This window comes from Symphodus melops, assembly GCF_947650265.1.
Source record: "Symphodus melops genome assembly, chromosome: 15".
NCBI lineage: Eukaryota > Metazoa > Chordata > Actinopteri > Labriformes > Labridae > Symphodus > Symphodus melops.
Genome location: NC_136705.1, coordinates 14,275,067 through 14,300,123, shown reverse-complemented (window position 1 = coordinate 14,300,123; position 25,057 = coordinate 14,275,067). Strand labels below are relative to the sequence as shown.

General features: G+C 36.8%; 3 protein-coding genes across 6 annotated transcripts in view; 1 reads left to right on the top strand and 2 right to left on the bottom strand.

Moving 5' to 3' along the window:
- kcnh1a (potassium voltage-gated channel, subfamily H (eag-related), member 1a) overlaps window positions 1-11,150 on the bottom strand; it is a 37,610-nt gene extending 26,460 nt beyond the window's left edge. For 2 of the 4 annotated variants that reach the window (XM_079362881.1, XM_079362882.1), the window contains exons 1-4: window positions 10,712-11,149; window positions 5,623-5,746; window positions 1,589-1,695; window positions 1,107-1,235 (exon numbers count right to left, since the gene is read on the bottom strand). In XM_079362881.1, coding sequence (XP_079219007.1) covers window positions 1,107-1,235; window positions 1,589-1,695; window positions 5,623-5,746; window positions 10,712-10,784 — 433 coding nt within the window. In that variant the 5' untranslated portion in view covers window positions 10,785-11,149. Of the gene's footprint in view, window positions 1-1,106; window positions 1,236-1,588; window positions 1,696-5,622; window positions 5,747-7,650; window positions 7,678-10,711 lie in introns of all 4 variants that reach the window. The other 2 variants (XM_079362879.1, XM_079362880.1) reach the window with 2 other exon arrangements.
- A 2,006-nt stretch (window positions 11,151-13,156) lies between these two features.
- mrpl57 (mitochondrial ribosomal protein L57) lies at window positions 13,157-17,113 on the bottom strand. The gene is made up of 2 exons (XM_079362888.1): window positions 16,954-17,113; window positions 13,157-13,722 (listed from the first exon to the last, which is right to left on the bottom strand). The coding sequence occupies exon 2, from the start codon at window positions 13,705-13,707 to the stop codon at window positions 13,402-13,404; it is 306 nt and encodes a 101-aa protein (XP_079219014.1). The 5' UTR covers window positions 13,708-13,722; window positions 16,954-17,113; the 3' UTR covers window positions 13,157-13,401.
- A 504-nt stretch (window positions 17,114-17,617) lies between these two features.
- Window positions 17,618-23,828, top strand: LOC306836021 (cytochrome P450 3A30-like). Its single transcript, XM_079362884.1, has 13 exons — window positions 17,618-17,767; window positions 17,871-17,964; window positions 18,091-18,143; window positions 18,811-18,910; window positions 19,840-19,953; window positions 20,074-20,159; window positions 20,943-21,085; window positions 21,194-21,318; window positions 21,796-21,880; window positions 22,233-22,393; window positions 22,481-22,707; window positions 23,221-23,383; window positions 23,466-23,828. Exons 1-13 carry the CDS (start codon window positions 17,697-17,699, stop codon window positions 23,538-23,540), a joined length of 1,497 nt encoding a protein of 498 aa, XP_079219010.1. The 5' UTR covers window positions 17,618-17,696; the 3' UTR covers window positions 23,541-23,828.
- The last annotated feature ends 1,229 nt before the right edge of the window (window positions 23,829-25,057 follow it).

Genomic DNA, 25,057 nt, shown 5'->3' with positions numbered 1-25,057 from the left:
ACAGGCTGTTTTTTTTTTTTTTTTAAAGTTTTCTCAGGACTGGCTTTTTCCTGGGGCACATTTGTGAGGCTTGTGGGAGTTAAAATCCAGGGCCTGAAAATGATCTTTTTTGGTATTGAACAAGTAAAAAGCACTTGATAAGTGAACTTTTCAAACCTTATTATTGCTGAGGCACGTTGAACAACAAGGGCTTCAAAAGGCCTTGGAAACACTATTTTGATAAAATAGCCTAAAGTACATAAAAAACAAAACAATGGACAAACATTGAAGTCTAAATCTTTATGTTTCCATATTATTAGTAATAAACCCCAGACCGTATCATGTGACACCATCCAACCATAATGTAAACTAGGAAGTGGTTGAATGTTAAAGTCAGCTGTCTTCTATTGTTAACAAAGGGGTGAGTGAATATTTTGTTTTAAATTTCAAGTTTGGCCTGCAGTGCCAAATGTACACTATACAGTACATTGTTGTTGTCCTTCCAGCCTGTTAGGCGTTCCCAAAGCATTTAAATGATAAAGACTTCATTGATCCATACAGTTTGCAATCCTGGAATAATGACAGCATTGAGCTTTTTATCCTCATCCGAGTGTGTGACTTCAGAGAAAAGGAGCCACTGTGTGAATATAGTAAATAAACGTTAAGTATTTGCTGATGCAACAACCTTCAGCAGAGCAGACTTGATTTTATAATTTCCCTCTGTGTATTTGTAGCTATAGTGTGTTTGTTGTCATACACTTGCGCCAATGTGTTCTATGTTGGCTGTCTTAAACACTCCTACCCTCAGTGAATAACTTTTTTCTGCTCTGTGTAAGCATGAAACGTGCTTTTTTTTGTCTGAGTGGGATAGACAGTTGCCAGAGCAGATGAACAGTGTGAAAAGACTTTTTTTAACTCGACTAAGTGTAACCTCTGCAACATTTCATAACCTCCACAAAGTTTTAGATCAAACATCTGCTACATAATGGGAACGTAGAGCCACGTGAAGTATGGTGTAGGTTTCTTTACTTTTCCTTTTTCATGTCCTCCGAGGTGGAATGGACTCTAATCAGTTTCAGCAAAGCAACCCTTTTTTGCTACAAGGCACTTTATTTAATGAGTCTGACCTTTGGAAGAATCGTCTTCGATGGGCTGTTTAAAGGCTGTGATGTCACTGAACGTGCAGAGAAACAGGACCACTTTCTCTTGTTCATTTCTTATGGGAGCGATCTTCACAAAAAACCAAACTGGCGTCCCTGAAAATATATACATAAAAAAGAAAAGCTGCATTATCAACTTATTTTTAGAGATATGATAAGTGAGCACAGAAAGCTTGATAACGTCGTGTAAACCACCTCAACACCTGCAAGCAGGGGAAGGCTACAGCTGCAAGTGGAAACAAACACAGCACCACATCCTGTATATTCTGGGGAAGGTTTCTCTTGGCTCATTCTCAACCAATTAGCACTTTTTTTTTACAGAGGTAGAAATGTTCTGGTTCTGCCTTTGAACTCCACTGTACCTTACATCCACTGAATATATTTGCATTTCAAGGGAGTAGAACTTTACATTTCTCTCCTTTTCCTCACATATGGCACAGAACACTTACTGTTTTTCTTGTACATAAGGATTTCAAACGAGTTCATCTCATAATTCTCAAACGTTAGCCGCACTTTTTCCGTCGTGTCCTTGTCCGTGAGCTCCCCATACATGAAGCTGGAAAACACAGAGGGGACAAAATTATTTGAATATTTAAAAGGCACCTTCGTCATGCACGCTCATACTGACATTAAAACAGTGCTGAGGAAAGCTATAATGTATAAACGTCTTAATATATTAGCTGCAAATACTCCCTGGTTTTATTGTAGCTCCCCCTCCTGTTGTTGTTTTTACTTTTGCTCCACATTTACAGTTTTAATTCCATGTGTTCATTGAAATGCATATTTTCTAAAATAACTGAACATAGGAAATTAATCATATTAAGAGTTAAACTTAAACTAGGCTGAACAGTAAATGATAGCTACTAAGAGACCTCCGGAGAGTTTCACTGCAGAAATAGACAGAATTAAATATAGAGCAGAAGAAGATTAAAGCTCACTGAAATGTATCCTGAAAGCATGAAAAAGAAAAATGGAGGCTGGTGTCTAATTGGCCAAATACAAAGTGCCTCACAAAAACAAATTAAACCTGAGGACAGGTCAAACATCCATGAGCGCATTCAACCGTACAGCAGAGATATTCATCTTACTTTGCTATAATGCCACCCTCGCTGCCAGCCTGTTCAGGCATGATCTAAAAATAACTCAAAGTTTGTTATGAAATACTTAAGGGAGGCTAAATTTAATGAGACTATGTTCTGAAGGTGTAGAGACTTTTTATACCAACACTTGATATAATATCACAGAGTATTGTTATTTTTGTCTTCTTCTCTGAATGGCTAGGAATGTGTCTCTCTTTAAGGAAAACAATTCAGCACAATTTCTCATCATGTCTGAAAATTCCCACAGGTTTGTCACAGAGTGTTTACAGGATCCAATATAGAAAAAAACCCACATATACATAATTAAATAGACAACAAACATATAGTAAGTGCAGTTTAGTTGGCAATGACATCTTTGAGCCACATGCATCTGAAGAAAGAGAGGCTCAGATACATGACAGCTAAACCCTGGGGAAGTAGGCGTATATTTTATGTTTGAGTCACCCTCAGAACCATCAAACTTCCAAACTATCTGAATGTTTTATGGGCTCATAATCACGCTCAAATGAGGGTTTTTTTAACATACAAGAAAAAATGCCAAAAGTCCAAATGATTCAAGGTATAAAACAATATTTGGAAGAATGCACTGATACCAGAGCCCGTCCAAATCATCAGCTAGCAGATAATATCGTCCGATATCCATATCGCATATCCAGTGACTCTCAGTATCAGCTCATTTTAGTGCAGATATGAACACACATTTATTTACCAAAATAACAAATAACATTTCATTTGAGTTTACTATTATTACACTATAATTCATTTATCAGCAGAGCTTGCTATATAGATTACATCACGCATTATCACTCTCCAGAGTGTAAAGCACATACATTTACTTTCCAGTTAAGTAAACATCTGTGTCTTCCTTATATTTCTTTTCAACAAGTGTTGAATAACTGCATTTGAGGGCTCGGTACAACACATTTGTGTATATATCTATCTCTATAGTTTGAACATAGATCCAAGAAAGATATATCTGATTTTTTTTTCTCCCCAATATTGATATGGGCTAAAAAATTATATATCAGTCGGGACCTTTATTGTTGACTAACAAAACTAATAACCATGATCCAATTTGCCTGCCGTCATATTTATGATGTAATGGAAACTGAAATCTTAAAGTTAACATATTTTAAAACACAAGTCATGTTTCATGTCAGAAATCGAGTTTTATATTTAGGAGTCACACGCACACGCACGCACGCACGCACACACACACACACACACACACACACACACACACTCTCTCTCAAATACACGTACACACACACACACTCGCTCGCTCTCTCTGTCTCTGCTGGGATCTTCTCCACAGGAATACTGTATTTTGGTTTGAGAATGTTAGGTAATGTACCTTTTGTTATGTTTACATTTCAGAACACCTACCCACACATACCTACTCCACTCATGACTTTACTCACCTACACAACTCACATTGTAAATATCTTATTTTGTGTCATTGGGTCTATAAAGATTTGTTTGACTAAATAACAAATTGTTCATTTAATTTGGTTTGATTTGGTTGAATAAAAAATTTGTTAAACCTTAAACTTGTCTTTTTTTTCCTGTGACTTCCTGAATCAGGTCATGACACGGCTGCTTCAGATTATCTGATTGCAGATTATGAACACAGAAATTAAATGATTGTTCTACAGTTCAACACTGTACACATCTTTGACTTCAAATGGAGGACAATAAATTGTAATCAATAGACTTAGGACATCACCCTGTGTCAGTGGAGTTGGGCTACAGCTAGGTTATGTTGTCTGTTAGCAACATGTGCATGCTTTAAGCTAAATACTTGGATTTTGTTTTATTTTGTTTTTTTAATACCTTTTTATTACATAGATAGGACAGTGGATAGAGTCAAGGAATCAGGGAAAGATAAAGTTGGAAATGACATGCTGCAAACGAGCAACAGGTCTGATTCAAACCCAGAATGTCTGCTTTGAGGACTAAATCCATCAAGTGTACCAGTATATTTATTGCACTTATAATAACAACCTCTTTTGGATATTTATCAGTCATACATTCACTTCAAAGACAACCTGCTTCTTTTTTTAAACATGACCATTTGATTATTGATCACTGTTTTGGATGTATTGTCCAATACTATTTCCATGTTTCACAAGTGCCTCTGGAAAAGTGTACAAAAGACTTTCTAGCTCGCTTTCATTTACAATAGTCATGAAATTTACGACAGTATTTATACATTTATACTGATGTATAAAAACACTGTGAGAAGATTCTAGGTCTGTTTTCCCTTCTTTTGAAAAACACTTGATCTAATCCATTTAGCCACCTAAAAATAAACCTGAAGCAAATCTTCACACTTTGTTCAATATTTCTATTGGCAAGTGTTCTGAAGCTTATGCTCAGGGACCCAAGGGTCTAAATCAGTAATAGCTGAGGAAAACTCCATCTCCCACAGCTCTTAAATCTGGCACCAACTGTTTCCATGTCATCCTATTAAAATAGTGGTTACAGACATGCCGATTTCAGGCAATGAAAGCACAAGTCTAGAAATTGTTCATAGGAAAAGAATACTTCTCATTTGAAAACTTTAGTGTGTGGCTTTATGTGAATGGTTAATAAGACAGCACCTCAGGCAAACTGTCTAAAGTTTTGCTGAAGAGTCATTGAAGTGGAAGCCATTTCAGCTGTTACAACCTGATTACATCACAGATTTGTGTCAAAAATATCTGCTGAAATTACTCTTAAATTATGGAAATATCAACATAGTAGAATACAATTTTACAATCACTTGTGATAAGATGCCAGTCTGGAGGGAGTAAGTCTATTAAGGGGCTCTCTTAATCCTTAGTATGGCCAGCCTGTGGCGGAATGGCACCTGTATCCACACTTTGATCAATAAGGTCACTATATAAAATATAAAGCCATTCCAAAAATTGAAGGTTACTCTGTGGCTCCTAGATCAGATCTCTAATATCTGAAAACCATTTGAATAATTGTTACCAAATTTGGACATTCATGGTTCTCAGAGGATAAATACTAAACACACTCGGATTGGAGCATTCCACTTAAATGCCACAATCATGTTGTCATTTGTGTTTTCAAATAAAATCCACCCAAAACAACTCTTTTGACATGAAATGTTTGCATGTACTGAAGAAAAACTGTTCCTCTTTCACGTCAATAAAAATATCAGTTAGCTCAGCTGGAAGTTTATCAGCCTAATTTGTTGAGTTATGTTATGAAGCTGCGTCTAAAAAGCTTGTGATTCCGTAGCATAAAGAAGGCGTTGTTTGATTTAGTGTTAATGTGACCAATAAACTTGAAAGTGAATACATTTAGAAACAGTTTCCCCTTTCTCTGTAATCTTGACCAATCTGTACTGAAAACACACCAACACTCTGGCCTACCTGCAGGTGCTGCTTTTCTGCATCACCTCAGCTCTGTGGTACCCCGACAACTTGCAGAAACCGTCATTGCTGTAGACAATGGGCCAATCCACTATCTGAGCATTTCCCAGGACAAAGTTGGTATCTGTTTGAAAGTAAATGGCAAAGAAAAAGGGCACATAACTGGAGGGGGTGAAGCGTTTACTAAAAACAACAATACAATAATACATAAAATATAGGGTATGTTGGGAAAAGGTTTCATCTCGTTACATTTGATCTATTTCAAAGTCAAGGAGTATTGGAAATAACGCTTTTGACTCTCTAACCTTATAAATGGTATTATCATAAAGAAGGTGCTATAGTGTTTAGATGAATAGAAAATGCCTGTGCTCACACATGAATACTTTGGGAAAAGATAAAACATTTAAATTTAGTGCTCCTGCAGTTATATTTGGCCCTTTGTGGGCAGGTCATCTTAAATATCAGGGAGAAATTAGTGACTTACTGAACGCTTATATGAAAGGTTATCCGCTCGTCATGGCAACGCAACCTGTTAGTCCTAGTAGGATGCTTTGTTTTAAATCAATTATGGTGTCAGGAATGAATCCTTCTTCTAATGTTTCCTCTATCATTAAAAAAGACTAAGTAATGCTGCTTTTAGGAGACACCTAAAGTGATGGTCTACAGCCCATTACACACTCCTCGCAGCCTTGGTGAGGGGCTATAGTCCATGTAAGCGAGACACATTTTCTCATGTAAAAAACTATCCAATATATTTTCTTTGATTAGCAGTTGATTGATAGTTGACAACTTTTTGACAACCCAAATTAGTCAACAAGCCAAGCGAGCTGCCTCAGAAGTGTTAGGGGGAGAAAACATTTACATTAGTACTTGTGTTTGCCATTTAAAAGTCATATATATAAAAGTGATTATTAAGATTAAGTGGCAAGCATGGCCTATAAGTATTAATGTGTGCTGTCATCAATTTTTAAATGTCACAGAAAGGAGTTCATTAGTTCTCATATTGCTTAATTTCCATATTCAAATGTTAGCAGGGCCTCCAAGCAAGATTTATTAATAGCAAAAATGTTAATAAACCTAAATAAAGATTGAGTTTCACCTTCAGTTTGTTGGTCTCTTTTGTTTTGATAGCATTTTAAAACCTCAGCCACGTCATAATATCTGCACATGTTCTCATATTTAAGATCAAATACCTGATCAACACATTTTAAATTGGGGGACTTAAAATAAGATTATTGGTCTCATCATGCTTATGATTACAACATGAAAACAGACCATGTCTCAAGGACTGTTGTGTCAGATTTGATAATTCATTTGCACATTAGCATGTTCCAATTTGGCATAAATCAAATTGAAATGATTGAGACATTTTGTATTATGTACAAACATTTTATTCTATAGCTTGGGGGAAAAGCTTAGATATCTGGGGGAAAAAATAAAAGCTAAACAAAATTAAATCTTTTCACACAATTTTGGCAAAAGGAAAAAGGAAAAGATGTGATGATTTGAAAGGGACAGGAGAAATGATGATAACTGAGAATAAAACCGAGAAAACACCTTGCTCTACATTCAACAGTGTGACAAGACGGGGGTGAAAGAGCAGAAGGAATCAAAAGATCTGTCAAATGACACATACAGAAATGCTATTTCCATAACACATATGAACACACCCACACACATACAAACATTTATTTGATCACGCCAAAACTAAATACATTAAAATGACAACTAAAAGCATGATAAGATTGGTAGAATATAATGCACGAGACGTTCCATGCCAATGTGTTATTTTACAATGATCAGACAAACTTGAAATCTTCTGAGTTAATAAGAATTAGGGCCAAAATGTTATGCTTTTTATTAGTCCTGGATTTGCTGTGTTGCAGCAACCTCTCACCAACATTTTAATCAAGTCAATTTAATATTTGTGTAACTTTGTAAATTAACAGCATTTGGTATAGAACATTTAGTAATACATTACAAAGAAGAGGAGAAAACATGAGAACATCAAACTAAACTTTGTAGTACCTGTCTGTCTATGTGACAGTGTCCAAACTGAAATATTTAAAAAAAGGAAAGAAAGTTAACATATTACAGTGAGAGACATTTTTAAAAATCAGAAAATAAATGGGAAGTGTCAAGCAAAATTGGAACAGGTGTCTTCAGCAAGCAGGTGAAGTTAAAAAAAACTCACTTTGTGGATCTAACCTGACTGGATACTAACATCTAAACAAATGTGACAACTTGACTGAGGCATTCAATTAGTACAAAAAACGAAATAATTAGGCATTATAAAAATAGGTGTTATAAATAAAGGTGCATTTATTCGTTGTCTGACCAAACAAACAATGAAAAAAGTGAAAAAAACAGATAGCCTACACAACTATTGCCTGCTGCAAATTGTTTAGCATACGTTAGCTCGTGTACACATTGAACAGAGTTGTAGTGACTTAACCATGTGTTCTTTTAAATGTGTTTTTATTTATCAACTCCTATATTAACTCTACTTAGCTGTTTTCGTTGTTCTCTTGCAACTACTGAGAGAATTTATTCATAAAAATAACATTTCTTCATAAATAACATTAACTGGAAACTTGCTCTGTTGTTTGGGGGCTGGCAAGAAGCTAAAATTTAAAACTGCAAATCTACTGCAAATGGAAATTTAAAACTGACCTTTCCATTAGAGTAGCTATATTAAACACAAAGGGTTTTAGCAATTGGTTGCTCTTTTTATTCACCTTAGGCCTACACTCACTAGTTCATCATAAGACAAAGCTAGAAACTAGCATGCTGACTAAGCATATAGCAGCTAAGAAGCCTGACATTGTTCCTTCAGAAGATTTGGAAACTGACATGGGTGCATGAAGACAGTCTATTCAGCAGTTGATAGGACAAAAAGCTTGAAATGCTTCTTTTACATGTATCATTGTGAGCACAGAGGGGTAAGACAGTCTTGCTTGTTTGTGACTCTCAAATACAATACTTGGTTAACGGAAAATTAGTCATTAGTTTTTCCATAATTCTAGTGGTAAGTAAACACAAATGAATGGAAGTGAATGTGCTCAGCTTTAAAGGTGATATGTTGTTGCTACATATAACTTTGTCTTGTCTACCTACTTTTCTTGTCTGCCTGCCCCCTCTCAATAATACGGCTTTGCATCTTCATGATAGCTTATAAACCAAATTATGAGGCCCACTTAAAAATGTGTTTGGAGGATAAAAGTGGCTGTGTCAAAGGTGTTAAATACATAGCCCAAGAGCAGTTTAGTTTACACATGTTTCTACATTTACATCTTAAGGTTTCCTGTATTGCCCATATTTGTTCTGTGACATTATTAACTGACACTCAGATGAAACGCAGATATTTTTGGGGGGAAAGAGCAGAAGAACTGCTCAGCATTTCCTGCTTTGGTCCAGAGTAAAATATTTCAATACCTATTTGTTGAATGAAATATTGTGGAGACATTTAAAGGTCTCCAGAGCATGAAAAACCTTAGACTTTGGAAGAAAGTGAAGTTAGGATAGGATTTATAGGAATGTCCTATCCTTTATTGGGATAGGATGTTCCCAATAAAGGAATATGTGCGATCACACAACCACCACTGCAAGTCACTTCAGCTTCTCAGGGCTTCCTCACGATTAAAGTCCTATACAAGAGATTTACCTAAAACTAATCCATATATTGCCAAAGGTCATACAAAAAATATATTCACTGGTTTAAAGGGTGGTGGGGTTTTTTTGTTTGTTTTTTTGTGATAAACATCATTAAGCTTAATGATCCATTTCTTCAGACTGATCTTGTTCTGGAGAGTAGCGCTCACCCTTTTTGAAGAAGTTGTTCCCTTCTGTCACAACACATTTTAACGTAGCCATGTGCAACTGGGCTAGGCTGAATGTGAGGCCCAGAAACAGACAAATACACATTGTTCTTGCACTTCTGTGGTCATTGTATGGACCCAAAATTAGAAACACAATTTCTTACTTGACAACCTTAACAAAACAAAAAAAAAGTCACTATAGCTTCGACCAGGAAATTAGCTTGTGTGCATCAAATATTGTGCCCCAATGTGGCACATACACTATAGTACACAAAGAGCTGCTGGTCCTGTGTTTCACAGCTAGCTGTCTAGTTTGATAACTATCCAGTCTTTCCTGTCACTTCCTATTGGATCTAATAATACAAAATCGACAAGAAAAAAACTGACACCCAAATATCCAAAAATAACTAGCTCAAGGGTTCAGTACATTTTCAATTTTGATTAGGCTATGTTTTATTTTCTTTACCTCTGGACAGTATTTGCTGTCCTAACTGGTCTAAATGGATCTGTTTTTTTCTCAGTAGCAGCACAAATTAAGCCAGACGATGAAGGAATTGTCAATATTTGTAAGAAGACATATTTACCTCTATTGAGGTAGGTCTTTATTGTCTTATATTTAGAGGTGTGGTGACGTGTGTGAGAGTTTTCAAGTTTCTATTATAGATTAACTCAAACGGAGCTAAAAATCAATCAAATTGCTTATTTGACTGTGTTATGATGAGTTTCATGACGTTTTAGGCTCCACAAAATTAAAGATGAAAAACAAAGTGTATGCAGTAGCTAGACACATGCGGAGATTTGGTTTGCAAATGTAAAACTTGGTCATTGCTTTCTGTATTAGGCTACACAGTATCAATGAGGCACATAGCGCAGCTGTACAGAAATGAAGAATAATCACACTCGAGTTTGCATTGATAATGTAGCCCTCTCAAATATCGATGTCTACGTGGTCTAGGCCTCTCTGTTTATTAATTAAGACTGGTGGTTTGTAATCTGTGGTAGATACACGCCTTCAGGGAACAGGAGCATCGCATCAGAAAGTCAGAAAATGATCAATGTTCAGGCGATAGGATTTTTTAAAAAAACAGCATTGATTTCCCCCTCCGCGCAGCTCAATTAAAAACAACTTTTTTTAATGTTAGTAAAAGTGAGAGTTCATTTTATTTTTCATCGTTAATAAGTTGTCCGGCTTCAGTGAGACTACAGTCTTAAAATTTTGTTGCAATGTCTAAATTTCCAAATAAAGTCATGATAATAAATCTCATCCTTACCGTTCGACCGTCTGACAATATTCTCCAAAAAAGTATTCTGAGGGGCCACTAGTCCCCTTCGGCCCCCCGCCATCCTTCTTCTTCTCTCAGGCGTCTGCAGGAGAGTCTCTCCTTCTCGGTATGTTGCTGGTATTCATGGTTTCTTCAGCTCTGCCACAATGCGTGGATTTCTGTGCGGACCGTGCGTCTCCTCAGCCCTGCGCGATGCGGTGCGATGCGTTGGCGCCTCATCAGTGAGACGCTCAACCTCAACATCCACGAGATGAAAACAACGCCTGAGCAAACCGCACAGGAGGGGGCCGCGACTGTGCTGCTTCACATGGACCACTGACAGGAGCTGGAGCGCCACCTGTCGGATTAAAACAATGTGCCAAATCTCCAATGACAAAACTGGGCACTGTTCATCGCTACTGCACTTCACAGCCTTCAGCCAACCGCCACAATTAGGATTTAGCCTTTCAATATTAAAGTTTCCCCCAATGGTTCTTGGCAGGCGAATGTGTCCATAATGTTGTTGTTTTTTTTATCTGAACGACTAAATAAACACATTTCAAGAGAACACCGGGGAAAAAACAAACAAACCTTGAATATTCATATTAGGCTATATATATATTTAATATCATGAAATAAACAGACATGTTGCTGCTTATTACTTTTACAACTACTAACAGCTGTACAAGCAATTACAGTGGAGGGATGAGGGAATCACCACTAATTTAGTAGGCACTAAAACACCTGTGCCATCTACAGTACAGCAGTGCTGCTCACAAATTGTGATATACAGATGAGATCATAAATTTAATGTAATACATTAGTCAGGACCATTAGTCTTTAAATTGACTTCGACTGAACTCGCCTTGAATATTACTTTTTTTCCTTAAATTTATTTTAGCAAATACAATTTAGTGATGTAAGTATTGTTTACATTTGATTCTCTTTGTTGTTGAAGACAAGGTCCTAATGTACTTTATTGGAAAAGAAAGCTTCCTGCAGTGTTCCTTGAAGTGTTCTGGTTAGTTGCTTTAGTGTGGATTAAATGCTTAAAGTCCAGTTCATAAAGGGAGGGCCCCATAGGAGCAGAAACTCTGAGCCATGTGGATTTTTTTCCCCTTTAACTTTCACAGAAGCAGTTTGGTTTTTTTCCCCCTGGAGCTTTTTAATCCTGTTCAGTTAGTCTTGGGCCATGTCGTGCCCACACTATGACAGGCCTCAAATAAAGCCTCTGGTGTCTACATTACCATCACAATACAAAGACAATCAGCATGATGGTCAGTGTGGAACACTGTTTCTCGTTGCGTTAACCTGTCTCGCAGGTGTAAATCAGGCTGGATGGCTACCATGGTAACCAGCAGGTCTCTGCAGGGAAGTGCTAGCTGAATATTGCGGCCTTTTGCTCAACCAATTAAAAAAGAAAAAAAGATGAGACCTGGTGTTGTTGGATATTGCACACACTCGTTTCATACTGGGGGTTAAATTGTTACTCAACAATTTATTAAATTTGTCTTGTTTTATGTGTATAATTTGGATGTTTGACAGATATAAATAGGAATGAGTAACAAAACAAGTGAGGCATCTGTTTTAAACGTTTTGCTACAAAAGCTTAATAATGCACATAGTCATAATAATAAATTATATAATCTGTGTGTTTTTACAAGTGGATGAACCTTTATGTAGGGGTCAAAGTCTTCACAATATAAAAAACAGGCCCATTCTTCAAATACCTTTTTCGAGACTGAGGATCACTGCCTCTGTGTTTGCTTTGTGTTTTATTGTGCAGGTGGTTTCCAGGTTTTTAATGATCACCCCTGATACTTCCTTACATGGTATCTTTTAGTGTTTGAATGATAACAGACAAAAAAAAGCAATAAATGTTATCAGACGTCATCGATAACAGTATATTGCGTTTGAGAGTCAATGTCCTTTTTCTGTCTCAAGAGCACCATAACCTCAATGAACTAGCAACTGACTAAGAGGTTGTATAATGCAAGCAGTAAGCAGTAAGTCTCTTACTTAACAAAAACGCATGTCTATGGTTCAAACAGTCACATGACTCTGCTCTGTGGTAAAACATGACAAAATGAACAAAGTGAGAGGCTTATAATTAAGTGTATTCTAATGTAATCCTTCCTGCTTTTCTTAACGTCAAAGTTATTAAGGATTAAACTCTTCAGCTTGGGATACAGTTTTGCTTCACTGTTTAATACAAAACCTTTGATTTGGTGTTTCACAGGAAAAATTACCCCAACCCCCCAAATCCATGAAAACTACTTAACTTTGCCCAAAACTCCCTCGACGGATTTATACTTTCAACATTTTCCTCGTGGAATAATCTTTCGCAGTTCATCTAATTAAAGATTTCCTAAGCAGTAAGGGGCCTGAGTTTCTGAGTTACACTTGAAAGTGTGTTTTGTTAATGATTGTAAAATAAGAACCCAAAGATAATACAACATTTTTAAGCCAATTTTATCTAAACAAGCAGCCCTCAGTGTGGAGCAGTTACAGTCCTGTTGCCGTGTATTTAGACTGACAAAGAACAGTTCACAGATTTGTTTTATAGAGTCAGAGAGATCTATTCTTCGCTTTGTTAACTTTTCATTTTCCTGCGTCACACTTTTAAAGAAATAAAAATCACAAATTCACACAAACTCCATTTTAAAGACAGTCTTTGCACGTCTCTTCTCACGTTATCTTCACCACGTCTTAGTGATGTTGAGATGACTCAGGTGGTCTGTCAAGCTCTTGTGTTTGGGGAAATTTGCAAACTTGGTCTCCTTGATCTTTAGCCAGTTCTGGGCTCTGCGCTCTACTGCGTGGCCGTACTCCTGCTCCGGGGTCATGTACGGCCGGCTGATCCAGTATTCATTCTCAGCCTCGCGCTCCAGATGCTTCAGCATGTTGCGTTTCATCTGCCACGTGATTGGTCGCGGGCGTCTGTACTTTCCGATCCACTGCTTTCCTGGGATGCCTTTCTTCAACAATGCTAGGGTGAGGAACATCGTGGAAGATTATTCCTAAAAAAAATAATAATAATAATAAAAAAAAAAAACAGTTACAAAAAATAAGGGTCTGTGAGTTGTAACGTCATGCCGAAAAAGAATAAAGATGGTGATAAAATACAATCAAAGAATGATCACAGCTCTAAGAAGAGATCTTATCGGTCTATTCAAGCAGACTTATTTTTAATGTGCAGGGTCTTAAAAATAAGCAGCATTTAAAATACATTTTAAAAAAGTAGTGCCACAATGCACCAGCTCACTTGTTAATCCTGGCTTTAAAAAAAAGAAAAAAAGTTGACTCACAAGTTGCTCCCTAATTTTACCCATCCATTTAAAGAGCACTCCCCTCTGCTTAAATCCTTGACACCATGGACCAGACGTTTGGCTTTTGTGTTAACCCTCCAATCAGTGTAGGAGCCTCACTAATAAGGCTGAACGATTTTAGGAAAAAATTTAATTGCGATTTTTCTGGCAGAAATTGCAATTTCGATTTTTATCACGATTTTCTTCAAATCAAGCTTGTGCAATGTTCTCAATGTACAGTAACATTTACAAACATGACAGGAAATTACATCATACCAGTTAAAACTTTAAATAACGGAACTCTAAATTAAGACTGAAAACTGAAGTTAAGAATTAATTTTAAATGTATTTATGAAGAAGAAACACACAGGCGGTGATGTTCTTGTTTTTAGTGTCAGTTTGACAGAAATCTGGTCATATGTGTTGATATATTTTGTACCTTTGGGGTTGCCGTAGGGGACTTTGTTCACAGAAGTTGTGCAACAAGAGAAGCCAACAATGTCTCCATATTTTCTTCAAGCCATACGACCGAAACATTTGCCTGAGTGTCATTTCAGGTTGTTCAGGTCTTGCATTGCATCTCTTGAGTATGTTTAATAAGGTTACAACGTGAGATAACAATCGACACATTCGCGATGCTAACCGCTATTATTCCTATTCAAATTCTCATAGACATTAGCATCAAGCTAGCAGACTTTTCGTTTTGTTTTTTTTAGCTTATGAGATTAATAACTTGTGTTTTGATGTCTGTTTAGTTTGACAATGCTTCCTTTATTAAAGACTGGACACAAACTTTAGCTTCTTTATTAGAGGAAAACTGTTAGCTATCTGTCGAGCTGTGTATCAGGCTAAAGTCACGCACACACGCACGGGCAGAATGAACAGCTTCTGGGTCAGTCGGGAGAAGCTATGCCAAAAACCGCGGCTTTGGCGATCACATGATCGCGTTTTTTGAAATCACGATTTCGATCAGAAAACAATAAATCGTTCAGCCTTACTCACTAAGTTTATATGAACCATGTTGTGGACACACTAGGAAACACTGGCCATCTAGACATTTTTACCAGCCCAACCACTCGCCTTTACAATAATTCCTACTTCCTAACTGTCAAGAATCGGTTAAGCTCAGTGAAAAAATACATACCCAGTACATGTTATAAATATTAGTGTAAATGATAGAACAGTGGTGGCCTTGAAATGTGCAAGAAGCCATCCATTCCAGTTGAGATAGGATACGAGAGGTGGCGAAAGAAATCGATTCATGTTGGAGGAGCCATGTTACATGTTTAGTGTGAGGCACCATTTGCTCCAGCAGATGTCGCCTGTGGGTTTAGGGGAAATTCATTATAGGAAGGAACTTTCACTGTGTTCAGGTGTGCTGCTAGATGGAGGGAGAAAATAAAATGACCGTTTGTATATTGCACAAAATGGAACGACATAAATTAAATGGCTTAGATTAGCTATGTAGCCTCTAAGTGGCTTTAAGTTTAGGCTTAGCTGCTATACATGTAAAAATCCCAAAAAAATTCTTCTAAGACTTAAAATCAATTCATATTTTTTTTAAAAATCGAGGGGCAAATCAATCAGATGACTTGAGTAGATCATGAAGCATGATGTATGTTTTCAAAAATAGACTTTGAATCCATGAATCATTTTAAATCGAAATATCAATTCTGGATTGAAACGTTACCCCAAGAATCGCAATCGAATTGTGAGACACCCAAAGATTCCCAGCCCTAGAGGCACTAATAACATCAATCTCTGGGTCCATCTCAGTCACGAGTCTCTACTTCCTGAGCCTTCTTGAGAAACTGTTGACCTATTTTTTTTTTTTTTAACACCAATGACTCATGGATTGCAAGTATTTTACTGCAGTGCATGGCTACGAAATCAACCTTTCCCCCAGTGTTACAAAGGTTAATGTGCAAAATGTCAAAACTGTTAGTTATTTGAAGCAGCTTGATCAAAAGAAGGCCTATTTGATGGATTATTTTGTTATGTTTTTGACGTTTAAATAATGTGTTTGTTTATTAAACGTCTACCATTTCACTCTTACTGACATTTGTATAAAAAGAAGATTTAAAGCACACTTTCAATCCAGGGATATTTGGCTCAGGTGTTATTGAAGACCCTAAAGGAGGATGATGATTATTTTACAGCAGTGCATGGCTACGAAATCAACCTTTCCCCCAGGGTTACACAGGTTAATGTGCAAAATGTCAAAACTGTTAAGTTATTTAAAGCAGCTTGATCAAAAGTGGCCTATTCTATACATTTTTTTTAATTATATTTTTGACATTTAAAAAATATGTTTGTTTATTGAAGCTCTATCATTTCACTCTTACTGACATTTGTTTAAAAAAAATTTAAAGCACAATTTAAATCCAGGGATATTTGGCTCAGGCGTTCTTGAAGACCACAAAGGAGGACGAGGATGATGATGATGATAATAAGTATTATTATTGTTGTTGGATTATGTTCACCAGAGGGTGAAAAACTCAAATTTATATTTATTTATTATTTAAATAAATAATTCAGTTTCTCGATGTCTGATTGATGTGTAGTGTGAGTCGTTTCTATGGAAGTAAAACAAAGAAAGGGTTTAATAGTGAAGTAACTTAACATATTCCCCATGTGACATCCAAGATGACCTTAGCTCAGATGTAAGAACAGGAGTTATTTTACCAGATAAATGTCTCCGAAACACGACAGGTAAACCCCTGTACAGGTAATTCATGAACATAAAGGCGGATCAGTTCAACAGGTAAAAACAATGACCCATGGGTGTGACATCGCCGGCACGTGCTAATATGTGTTAGCTGACATAGCAAGGTGAGGCTAGCCGAGCTGCAGGCTAACATTACAGAGAAGAACAGCGTCAATTATATGTAATTTGAGACTAAAATAAGACAAGCATTTTAATGCATCGTATGTGTACCTTACCCCACTTTCTATCGCTGGCAAATATGACTCACTTTCCAAAAAACAAGCTGTAAAAACTATTTAAACAGTTCACTGGGAGGTGACGATGAAGTCAATATTTGTTTCCTTATTTTCTACGGTGCCCGGGAAGGCTGATATTTGCTCCTCGCGTTTTCTTCTTCTTATACTTTTCTTTTTTAGGTTGTTCGCAAACTGCTTGCAGTTGCATTACCGCCCCCTCTGGAATGGAGGGCGGGTCAGAGTAGTTTTTTACACTAAAGTCCTTAAAACAAGTCATGTGTGCTCTAAAATGTGAATAGCCCCCTCGCTATTGGCTTTCTGACATCCAGAAACAGAGATATGTGATCGTGGGAAGTGTATTTTCTTTTCAGTAGTCCTAATCCTCTTTCGTAGATTAATGTGGTCGGGTTTCCCAGAATTCCGGCTCCGGAAAAAAGCCCGAATTTAGCCAAAAATAAAATAAAGGCTGAATTCTGAATTTAAATCTCAGAATTCAATTTATTTTTTGTTTTCTCAGAATTCTGAGAATAAAGTCAGAATCCTTCCAGTGGCCTTCATCCACTTCGTCTTTCTGTAGCCAATTATAACACTGGACTGTTTATTTCCTGAAGTCTCTGAGCCCCGCCCTCTGAAGACAGCAGTCAAGCCTCCTGCTTGTTTTCATCGCAGTTAGTTTAGTTTGTTTCCTTGTAGCCGAGTGCTAGTTTTCTCTCTCCTCGGCTCACACTGACAGGACAGGAACAATGTTTCTCTTCACTTTGTTTTCACCAACCACTTGGACTCTGCTGGCACTGTGTTTTACCCTCCTGATACTGTGAGTAACGACCGTCTCATTGTGTTGTTGTGCGATTTTGCAAGTTTTTGACACTGGCGATTGTTTATCATAAGAAATTAAAATCTGTGTTTTTATCATGCAGGTATGGCATTTGGCCATTTAGGTTTAGGAAAAAAATGGGAGTGCCCGGACCAATGCCAATACCTTTTATTGGAACAATGCACTACAACAAAAAGGTAACAACTAGGACAAAATCAATTGAAACATAGATTATCCGAACCGATTTTTTTAAGTTGCATTTCAACCGCATATCTGTTGGGCTATAACCTGTAACAACTGTCAACACGTTTCATTTCTTTCAGGGTATCACTGTGTTTGACCGGGAGTGTCACACCAAATACGGGGATGTGTGGGGGTGAGTTGTAATTCAATATTTAAAAGTTCAGACCTTGTGGTGATGTCGGTGGTGGGAGGAGGACTCTGATCTCGTGACGTCATAAAAATAAATGGGACGGTAGCTACGAGTCAAGCAGTGCTCTGTCCTTTTCCTTGATCCACCCTACTTATAGAATTTAAAATCTCTTATATTCACGATGGTGTAGATTTCAATATTGCTCTATACATACATTACTATACATTCTAAAAGACAATGTGAACCTGCAACCTTTGTCAAAATAGAAAGCTGGTAGTTTTCTGAATGTATTTTCTTTGGTTTGATGGTTATTTAAATGAATTAATTACAAAGGTGGGGAAATCTTTTTGGTGGAAACATTTGTGGGAAAGAGTAGCCCAGCTGATTCAATTTTGAACAAGCATGATAAATTTGAATCTTAGAGAAAGCAGTAGCTACATCCCTCATTTAAATCGTTATGTAGAAAGGATAATATTTCCACATGACATATAGTTACTGTAACTCTAAGGAAAGAAGTGTTCTAGTTTAAAGTATTTAAGCAGAATGCCTAAAGTGAGCTTAAAGACAGGCACTTTTATTTTGTTTAATAAAGATTTAACTCAGAATTTAAGCATGTCTTGATGTTTAAAAATAAATCTCATTTATTCTCTTTTTTTTAAATTTCATTCAGATTGTATGATGGAAGGATTCCGGTGTTAATGGTGTCAGACCCTGAGATTTTAAAAACTGTCATGGTGAAGGAGTGCTACTCAGTGTTTACAAATCGCAGGGTAAGAAACTTCTCTTTTTGTAGAGTTTGTAAACCTGAGGGAACATTCAGAATTTCATAATCAGTTAATGAGTGTTGTTTTTGATATTTATTCAGTTACAGAATTTATGATAATCGCACAAAGCACTCTGCAGTGTAGGGAACACTGACAAAACACACATGACCTTGATGCAAGGATGGCCTAGTGAGGAAAAATACCTGGATCTTTGAGTGAAGAAAGTGGCAGCAGTTTATAAACTACACAAGTTTAGATCTGCATCTATATCCTGTTTGTACAGATTTGAGGTTGATGATTGCACCAGAACGCCCATGCTGTGAGGTAGTGAGTCTTCAGTTTCCAAAATGTCTTAACAGAATGCACGTAATAGAGAAGTAAAATCATTCAGTGGCTTTGTTAAACGTGTCTGCACTGATCAATCAAACTTTGTTTGTATAGCACTTTTCATACACGGTTGCATCACAAAGTGTGTACATCATCGTAAATCACGCAGCAACAACACAACTTCCTCCCGCACCCCACTATTCAAAAACGAAGGTAAAAGATAACAAGATCATGGTCGTGCTGAGAAGCACCTGGGCCTATAAATACAATTAAATGTCTGTCCAACAGATTTATAGATTACAATAAAAATAGTTATGAAGTGCTGCAGAGCTGTGGCCAATATCATTTAAAGAAACATATGAGCTCTTCCCAAGTTTTCCATGGCGTATTCGCCTAACATTTAAACTGTCACCAGGCTTGTGTTTGAGGCTGTTCTGATATCGAATTCAGATATTTGTTTTTTGACAAATGAATCACTATTTATACAAACAATTAAAACCATCTTTATGACTGTGTTACCTTGTATGGGCAACAGAAGTATTGCAGAAGTATCGCTCAAACGTTGAATCATTCAGGGTGCAGTATCAAACTCGAGTCATTTTCAACAGGAAAATCCAGTGGCAGGACCTATGTATGATGCAATAACAAATGTCAAGGACGAAAGGTGGAAAAGAATCCGGAGCACTTTATCACCATGCTTCACCAGTGGAAGGCTGAAACAGGTTAGTCTAATATTTAACCACTCTGCTATCTCTTTTTTATGAACTAGTCCCATGTCAAATCCACTAATAGAAATAATGTTGTGGTCATTTTGAGTATTTAACAACTCTTCTGTTTTGAAGGTTTTCCCCATCGTTGCTCGTTATGCAGATCGACTTGTTGAAAAAGTTGGACAAAAACATTTGGATGAGCCAGTCGACATCAAACAGTATGTTCATCATTATTTATGATTTCATTTAAAGTTGTAAATGTAAATGAATTTACATGAAAATCAATTTTCACACACATTGTATATCAAAAGCTAATTTGTAATTTCCCCTCCCTTTTAAAAGTTTTATATGCATTAAGGTCAACCATGAATACACAACAGGCTGTATACATAAACAAACTACACAATAAGTATGTAGAGTAACAACAAATATACACACTTAGCAAGACCATAAAGACTTTTATAGATTTGCAAATTGAACAATACAATCAAAAAATAAATGTAATTTATTTTGACAATGGTAATGATATACTGTCGGTTTGAATGACCTAAGTTTGCTTTTGCAGCCTTGCTCACATTTCTTTTTTACAAGCATCATTAACATTTCAGACTTGAATCTCTCTATAACGCTGGAATGTATTACTTCGAAAAACTGCTCACTCACTATTTTTTTGTTTTAACTCTTAATTATTATTAGTATTGAAGACTGAACCCTGGAATTACAACAAATTGACACAATTTTCATTAAATATTTAGTGTTAGACTTTGAGTTGTTCATGTTGCTTTTACCTGTTACCAAAATGACAGCTGTGTTGAAACTGACAGTCCTTCCAGATGCATACAGTATACAACAGTATCCTCAGCACACTATACAACCTCAAAATTGAATTGTGGCTTATGACATACAAGTTTAATAATAAGGTGTTTGTCAGAGACACTGAACGTTTTAGCAATAAATCCATGTTTTGTCCTAAAGTAACACTCTCTATTTTCTTTTTTTAGATTCATGGCACCTTACAGTTTGGATGTTATCACCAGTGTGTCTTTTGGTGTTGAGGCAGACGCCATAAACAATCCAGAGGATCCACTTGTTGTTCATCTCAAAAAGATTATGACCTTTAAATTTTGGGCATTATTTGTAATAAGTATGTATTTCTTCAACTTTGTCAGAGGCAGTGACAATTGGGTTATTTCAGCCCCATGGCACCATAATAATGCAAAGTTTGGTTAACAACACTGTGACCTTTTTTCAGTGGTTGTTCCCTTTGGCGCCCGTCTGTTGAAGCTCCTAGATATTGATTTTTTTCCCAGAGACAGTGTTGATCATTTCTACAACATCATCAAGAAATTAAAAGAGCAGCATCAGTCTGAAAAATCAGTAAGTCTTCCATATGTAATGTGTTAACAAAACAATTGTGTAACGTTTGGCTTCTCAACATGGGGCCAAACTGTGCAAGCCTCAAATGGCCATTTGAGGGACTGCAGATTTTTGCACTTCTATTATTGGTTTTTCTCCTAAAATTAGTGCTGCAAGCAGCATTGAATGGGCCTTCACACCCCTCTGGATGTATCGATGTAACGCTACACTGAGGAAGAGAGTGCTATTCTGATTTGGATATGTTTCACCTGCTTGGAGCAGTGTCGTAGAAAGCATCAGTAATGCCTTAAGGTCCTACAGAGTCCTCTTGGTTGGTTAATCAGGCCTTAATAAACACATTTCCCAGAAATATTCAATTGTCATTAAAACTTGCAAATTTTCCCCCTAATTTTAATCAATATAACATTATACATTCAGTGTCAATGTGTTTTTGTTGCAATTTTTATTTAATGTTGAACATTTTTTGTATTGTTCTAGCTCCGAGCAGACTTCCTGCAGTTGATGATTGAAAACGAGATACCAGAGTCAGAGACAAAGAATGAAGAAGAGCAGCCAAGTAAAGGTGTGTCTTTACAACTTTGTTGTACTGTACTGTATCTACTTTTCTTCAGAGGTGAAATGGTAAATTCATTATTCCTTTATGTTCAATGGCAGAAAATGTATTGGCAACTTTTCTGAATTTCTTTAAACAATTAAGGTTGCTCTGTTAGCAAAAGTGTCAAAGCTATCAGTTTATAACCCTCAAATTTTAATAGAGTATATCTGTGATTTGATTCGTATTCTTTAGTTCCAGTTTATTTTAGCTTAAGAGCAAATGAACTTTGTGTGTTTGGAGGGAAATGTCAGATTGGCTTTGAAACATAGTTTTTTAGCAGGTGATGTTCGCTTACATTTTGCTGTATTTTGTTTTATAGGTTTGTCTGAACACGAGATACTTTCCCAGGCTTTCATCTTCATCTTTGGTGGCTATGAAACCACAAGTACCACTCTCAGCTACATCCTTCACAACCTGGCCATCAACCCTGATGCCATGCAGACCTTGCAGGAAGAAATTGATGCCAACTTACCCAAAGATGTAACATCATGGTCATGTGATTCATTACCAATGTTTAAATAGCTCACACAATGTTTGTTTGATGGCTCCTTATTTTTTCCCCTCCAGGCTCCCATATCGTATGAGGATCTGATCAATCTGGAGTACCTGGACCATGTTATTAATGAGTCAATGCGCATGATTCCTACTGCACCACGGCTTGAGAGGGTGTGTAAAAAACCTGTCCAGGTCCACGGTCTCAACATCCCTGAAGGAACCCTTGTTGGGATTCCTGTCCAAGTTTTACACATGGACCCACGATTTTGGAGTTCACCTGAGAAGTTCAGACCAGAGAGGTAAGTGTATGATAAGCTCATTTAAATAGTATTAAAAGAGACACACTGGGATAATGCTTAATACTATACAAAAATGAAACGAAATAGGAAGCCAGGACTCCACTTTTGTAGAAGTTTTCATCTTTTAAACATTCTTTCAAAAATCACAAACATTTCTTTCTTATTTGCATTCTTCATGCTAAATTTTTTTATTGCACTCTTAATTTAAGCATTCATATTTTGGTAAAGTTTCCTCTTGCACAACTTTGTTCTGTGATCACAAGAAACAAAGGTGTTTTATAAATCTTGTGGACACATTAGATCTTTTTTGGAATAAGATCTTGACTCTCGTGTCTGATGTTTTTTATTGACACATTTGTTCCAACGTGTGTGTGTGTGTGTGTGTGTGTGTGTGTGTGTGTGTGTGTGTGTGTGTGTGTGTGTGTGTGTGTGTGTGTGTGTGTGTGTGTGTGTGTGTGTGTGTGTGTGTGTGTGTGTGTGTGTGTGTGTGTGTGTGTGTGTGTGTGTGTGCAGGTTCAGTAAAGACAGCGGTGAGGAAGTGAACCCATATGCGTTCATGCCGTTTGGGCTCGGGCCTCGTAACTGTGTCGGGATGCGTTACGCCATTCTCACTCTGAAGTTGGTTCTTGTCCGTCTCCTGCAGAGTTACTCTGTGGAAACATGCAAAGACACTTTGGTGAGAGTTTATTCACATGTGCACGCAGATTGTTAACTTTGTCTCTTTATTTTTCTTATATAACTTACTTTTCTTCCTTTAGATTCCTTTGGAGTTTGACTGGAAGTTTCAGCCATTAAAGCCAATCAAGCTCAGTTTTGTCCCCAGACAACAGTAGATCAAGACAGAGCATCTCCAAACATACCAATGTTTCTGCATTCCTGTTCAACTCAAAGCGCAGTATAGATTGCTTTTTCTTTGTTTAAAATTAAATATGACGCTTATTCCCATGTTGTTTTATCTTGATAATACAATCTGTATGATTTTTTTCTTAAATCAGTTGACGATGAACTTTGAGTGCCTTTTGTAGTAAATTTAAAGTTGACATAAAATGCACAATACCTGCGATCTAACAAAATGCTTTTTTTGTCTAACACGTTTTATCTAAATAAAGCAATAAATGGTGTGTCAATTGTATAGTAGCTTGTGTTAAATTTTTAATTGCCATATAATGGAAAAAACAAAAATTCCTTTGATTGACTTTAAGAAAATGTGATTCCATTAGGAGATAATTGTCTTAATACATGACAAGTAAAACACTATGTGTATAGAAGTCTGTCACGTGTTAGCTTGATGTTGCCATTCTAAGCTGCGTGAAAAATTAGAAGAAATATTCTCTATGCATTCACATGGTCATTCTTTCTGGACTGTATCCTTTTAATACTGCAATCAGTCAGAGAGGAATTTGACCCATCTGTTAATCAGTGCATTGTAAGTCTATACTCCTCCCATCTTTTGGAAGTTGTGCTTGATGCAGGTGAGATAAGACACAGAAGTTAAATAAATGGTACATGCCAGTTAGTAGGGCTATTTGATCAATTTGACAAAATGTTAATCTACATAGTAATAAAAACATTGGGAAATGTAGGCTCAAATATACTTGAATTTCAACGACACGTAGGCTATGAGTAGTCCTCCGTCCGTTGTGAAAATAAATGTTCACATTCTGCCTACAGATAACGCCTGTTAAGTGGAGGATTCCTCTAGAGGGATTAGAGATGATCTGTCGCCAGTTATCATTGAGTTTATGGTTAGAAGCTATTTTGGCACGCATGTTCGTTGAGTAGTTGTAGACTTCATCTTTGAACTTTTCTTCTATAAACTTTTAAAGATTGTTGTTGTGGCTCTCTGGCGTCTCTGATGATGTAATTTCGGTTCTCATCACCATACAGCTCTACACTGCTCCTTGTTGTGATTGCATGCATAAAGCGTATTGTGGAAGCACTAGCCTTAATTTCTGAGAAGATGTACAACCAACGCTGCAAAACACCACAGGGTGGGCGAGGCTCATGTTTGCTGCTTAATTAAAAGACAGTATCATACTATGTATGTATGTACATCAAATTAAATATCCATATATTCTTCCATAATATAAAACCACCTTCCTGTTCAAATTGGTTGTCAGACACATAGAGTTAGACAACAAGCCAAATGCACAAATTTAGAGGCACCATTATTTTTTACCTTTATTTAACCAGGAAGAAAAAAAAAAAACTTTTGGAGAATAAACATCTCTTTTTCTAGAGTGTCTTGGACAAAACAAGCAACAACACAAACAACAGAGTTTCAGATAGACGATGAGCAGCCAACAATACAAACACAAAAATACATCATTGAAAGACACAACTTAACAAA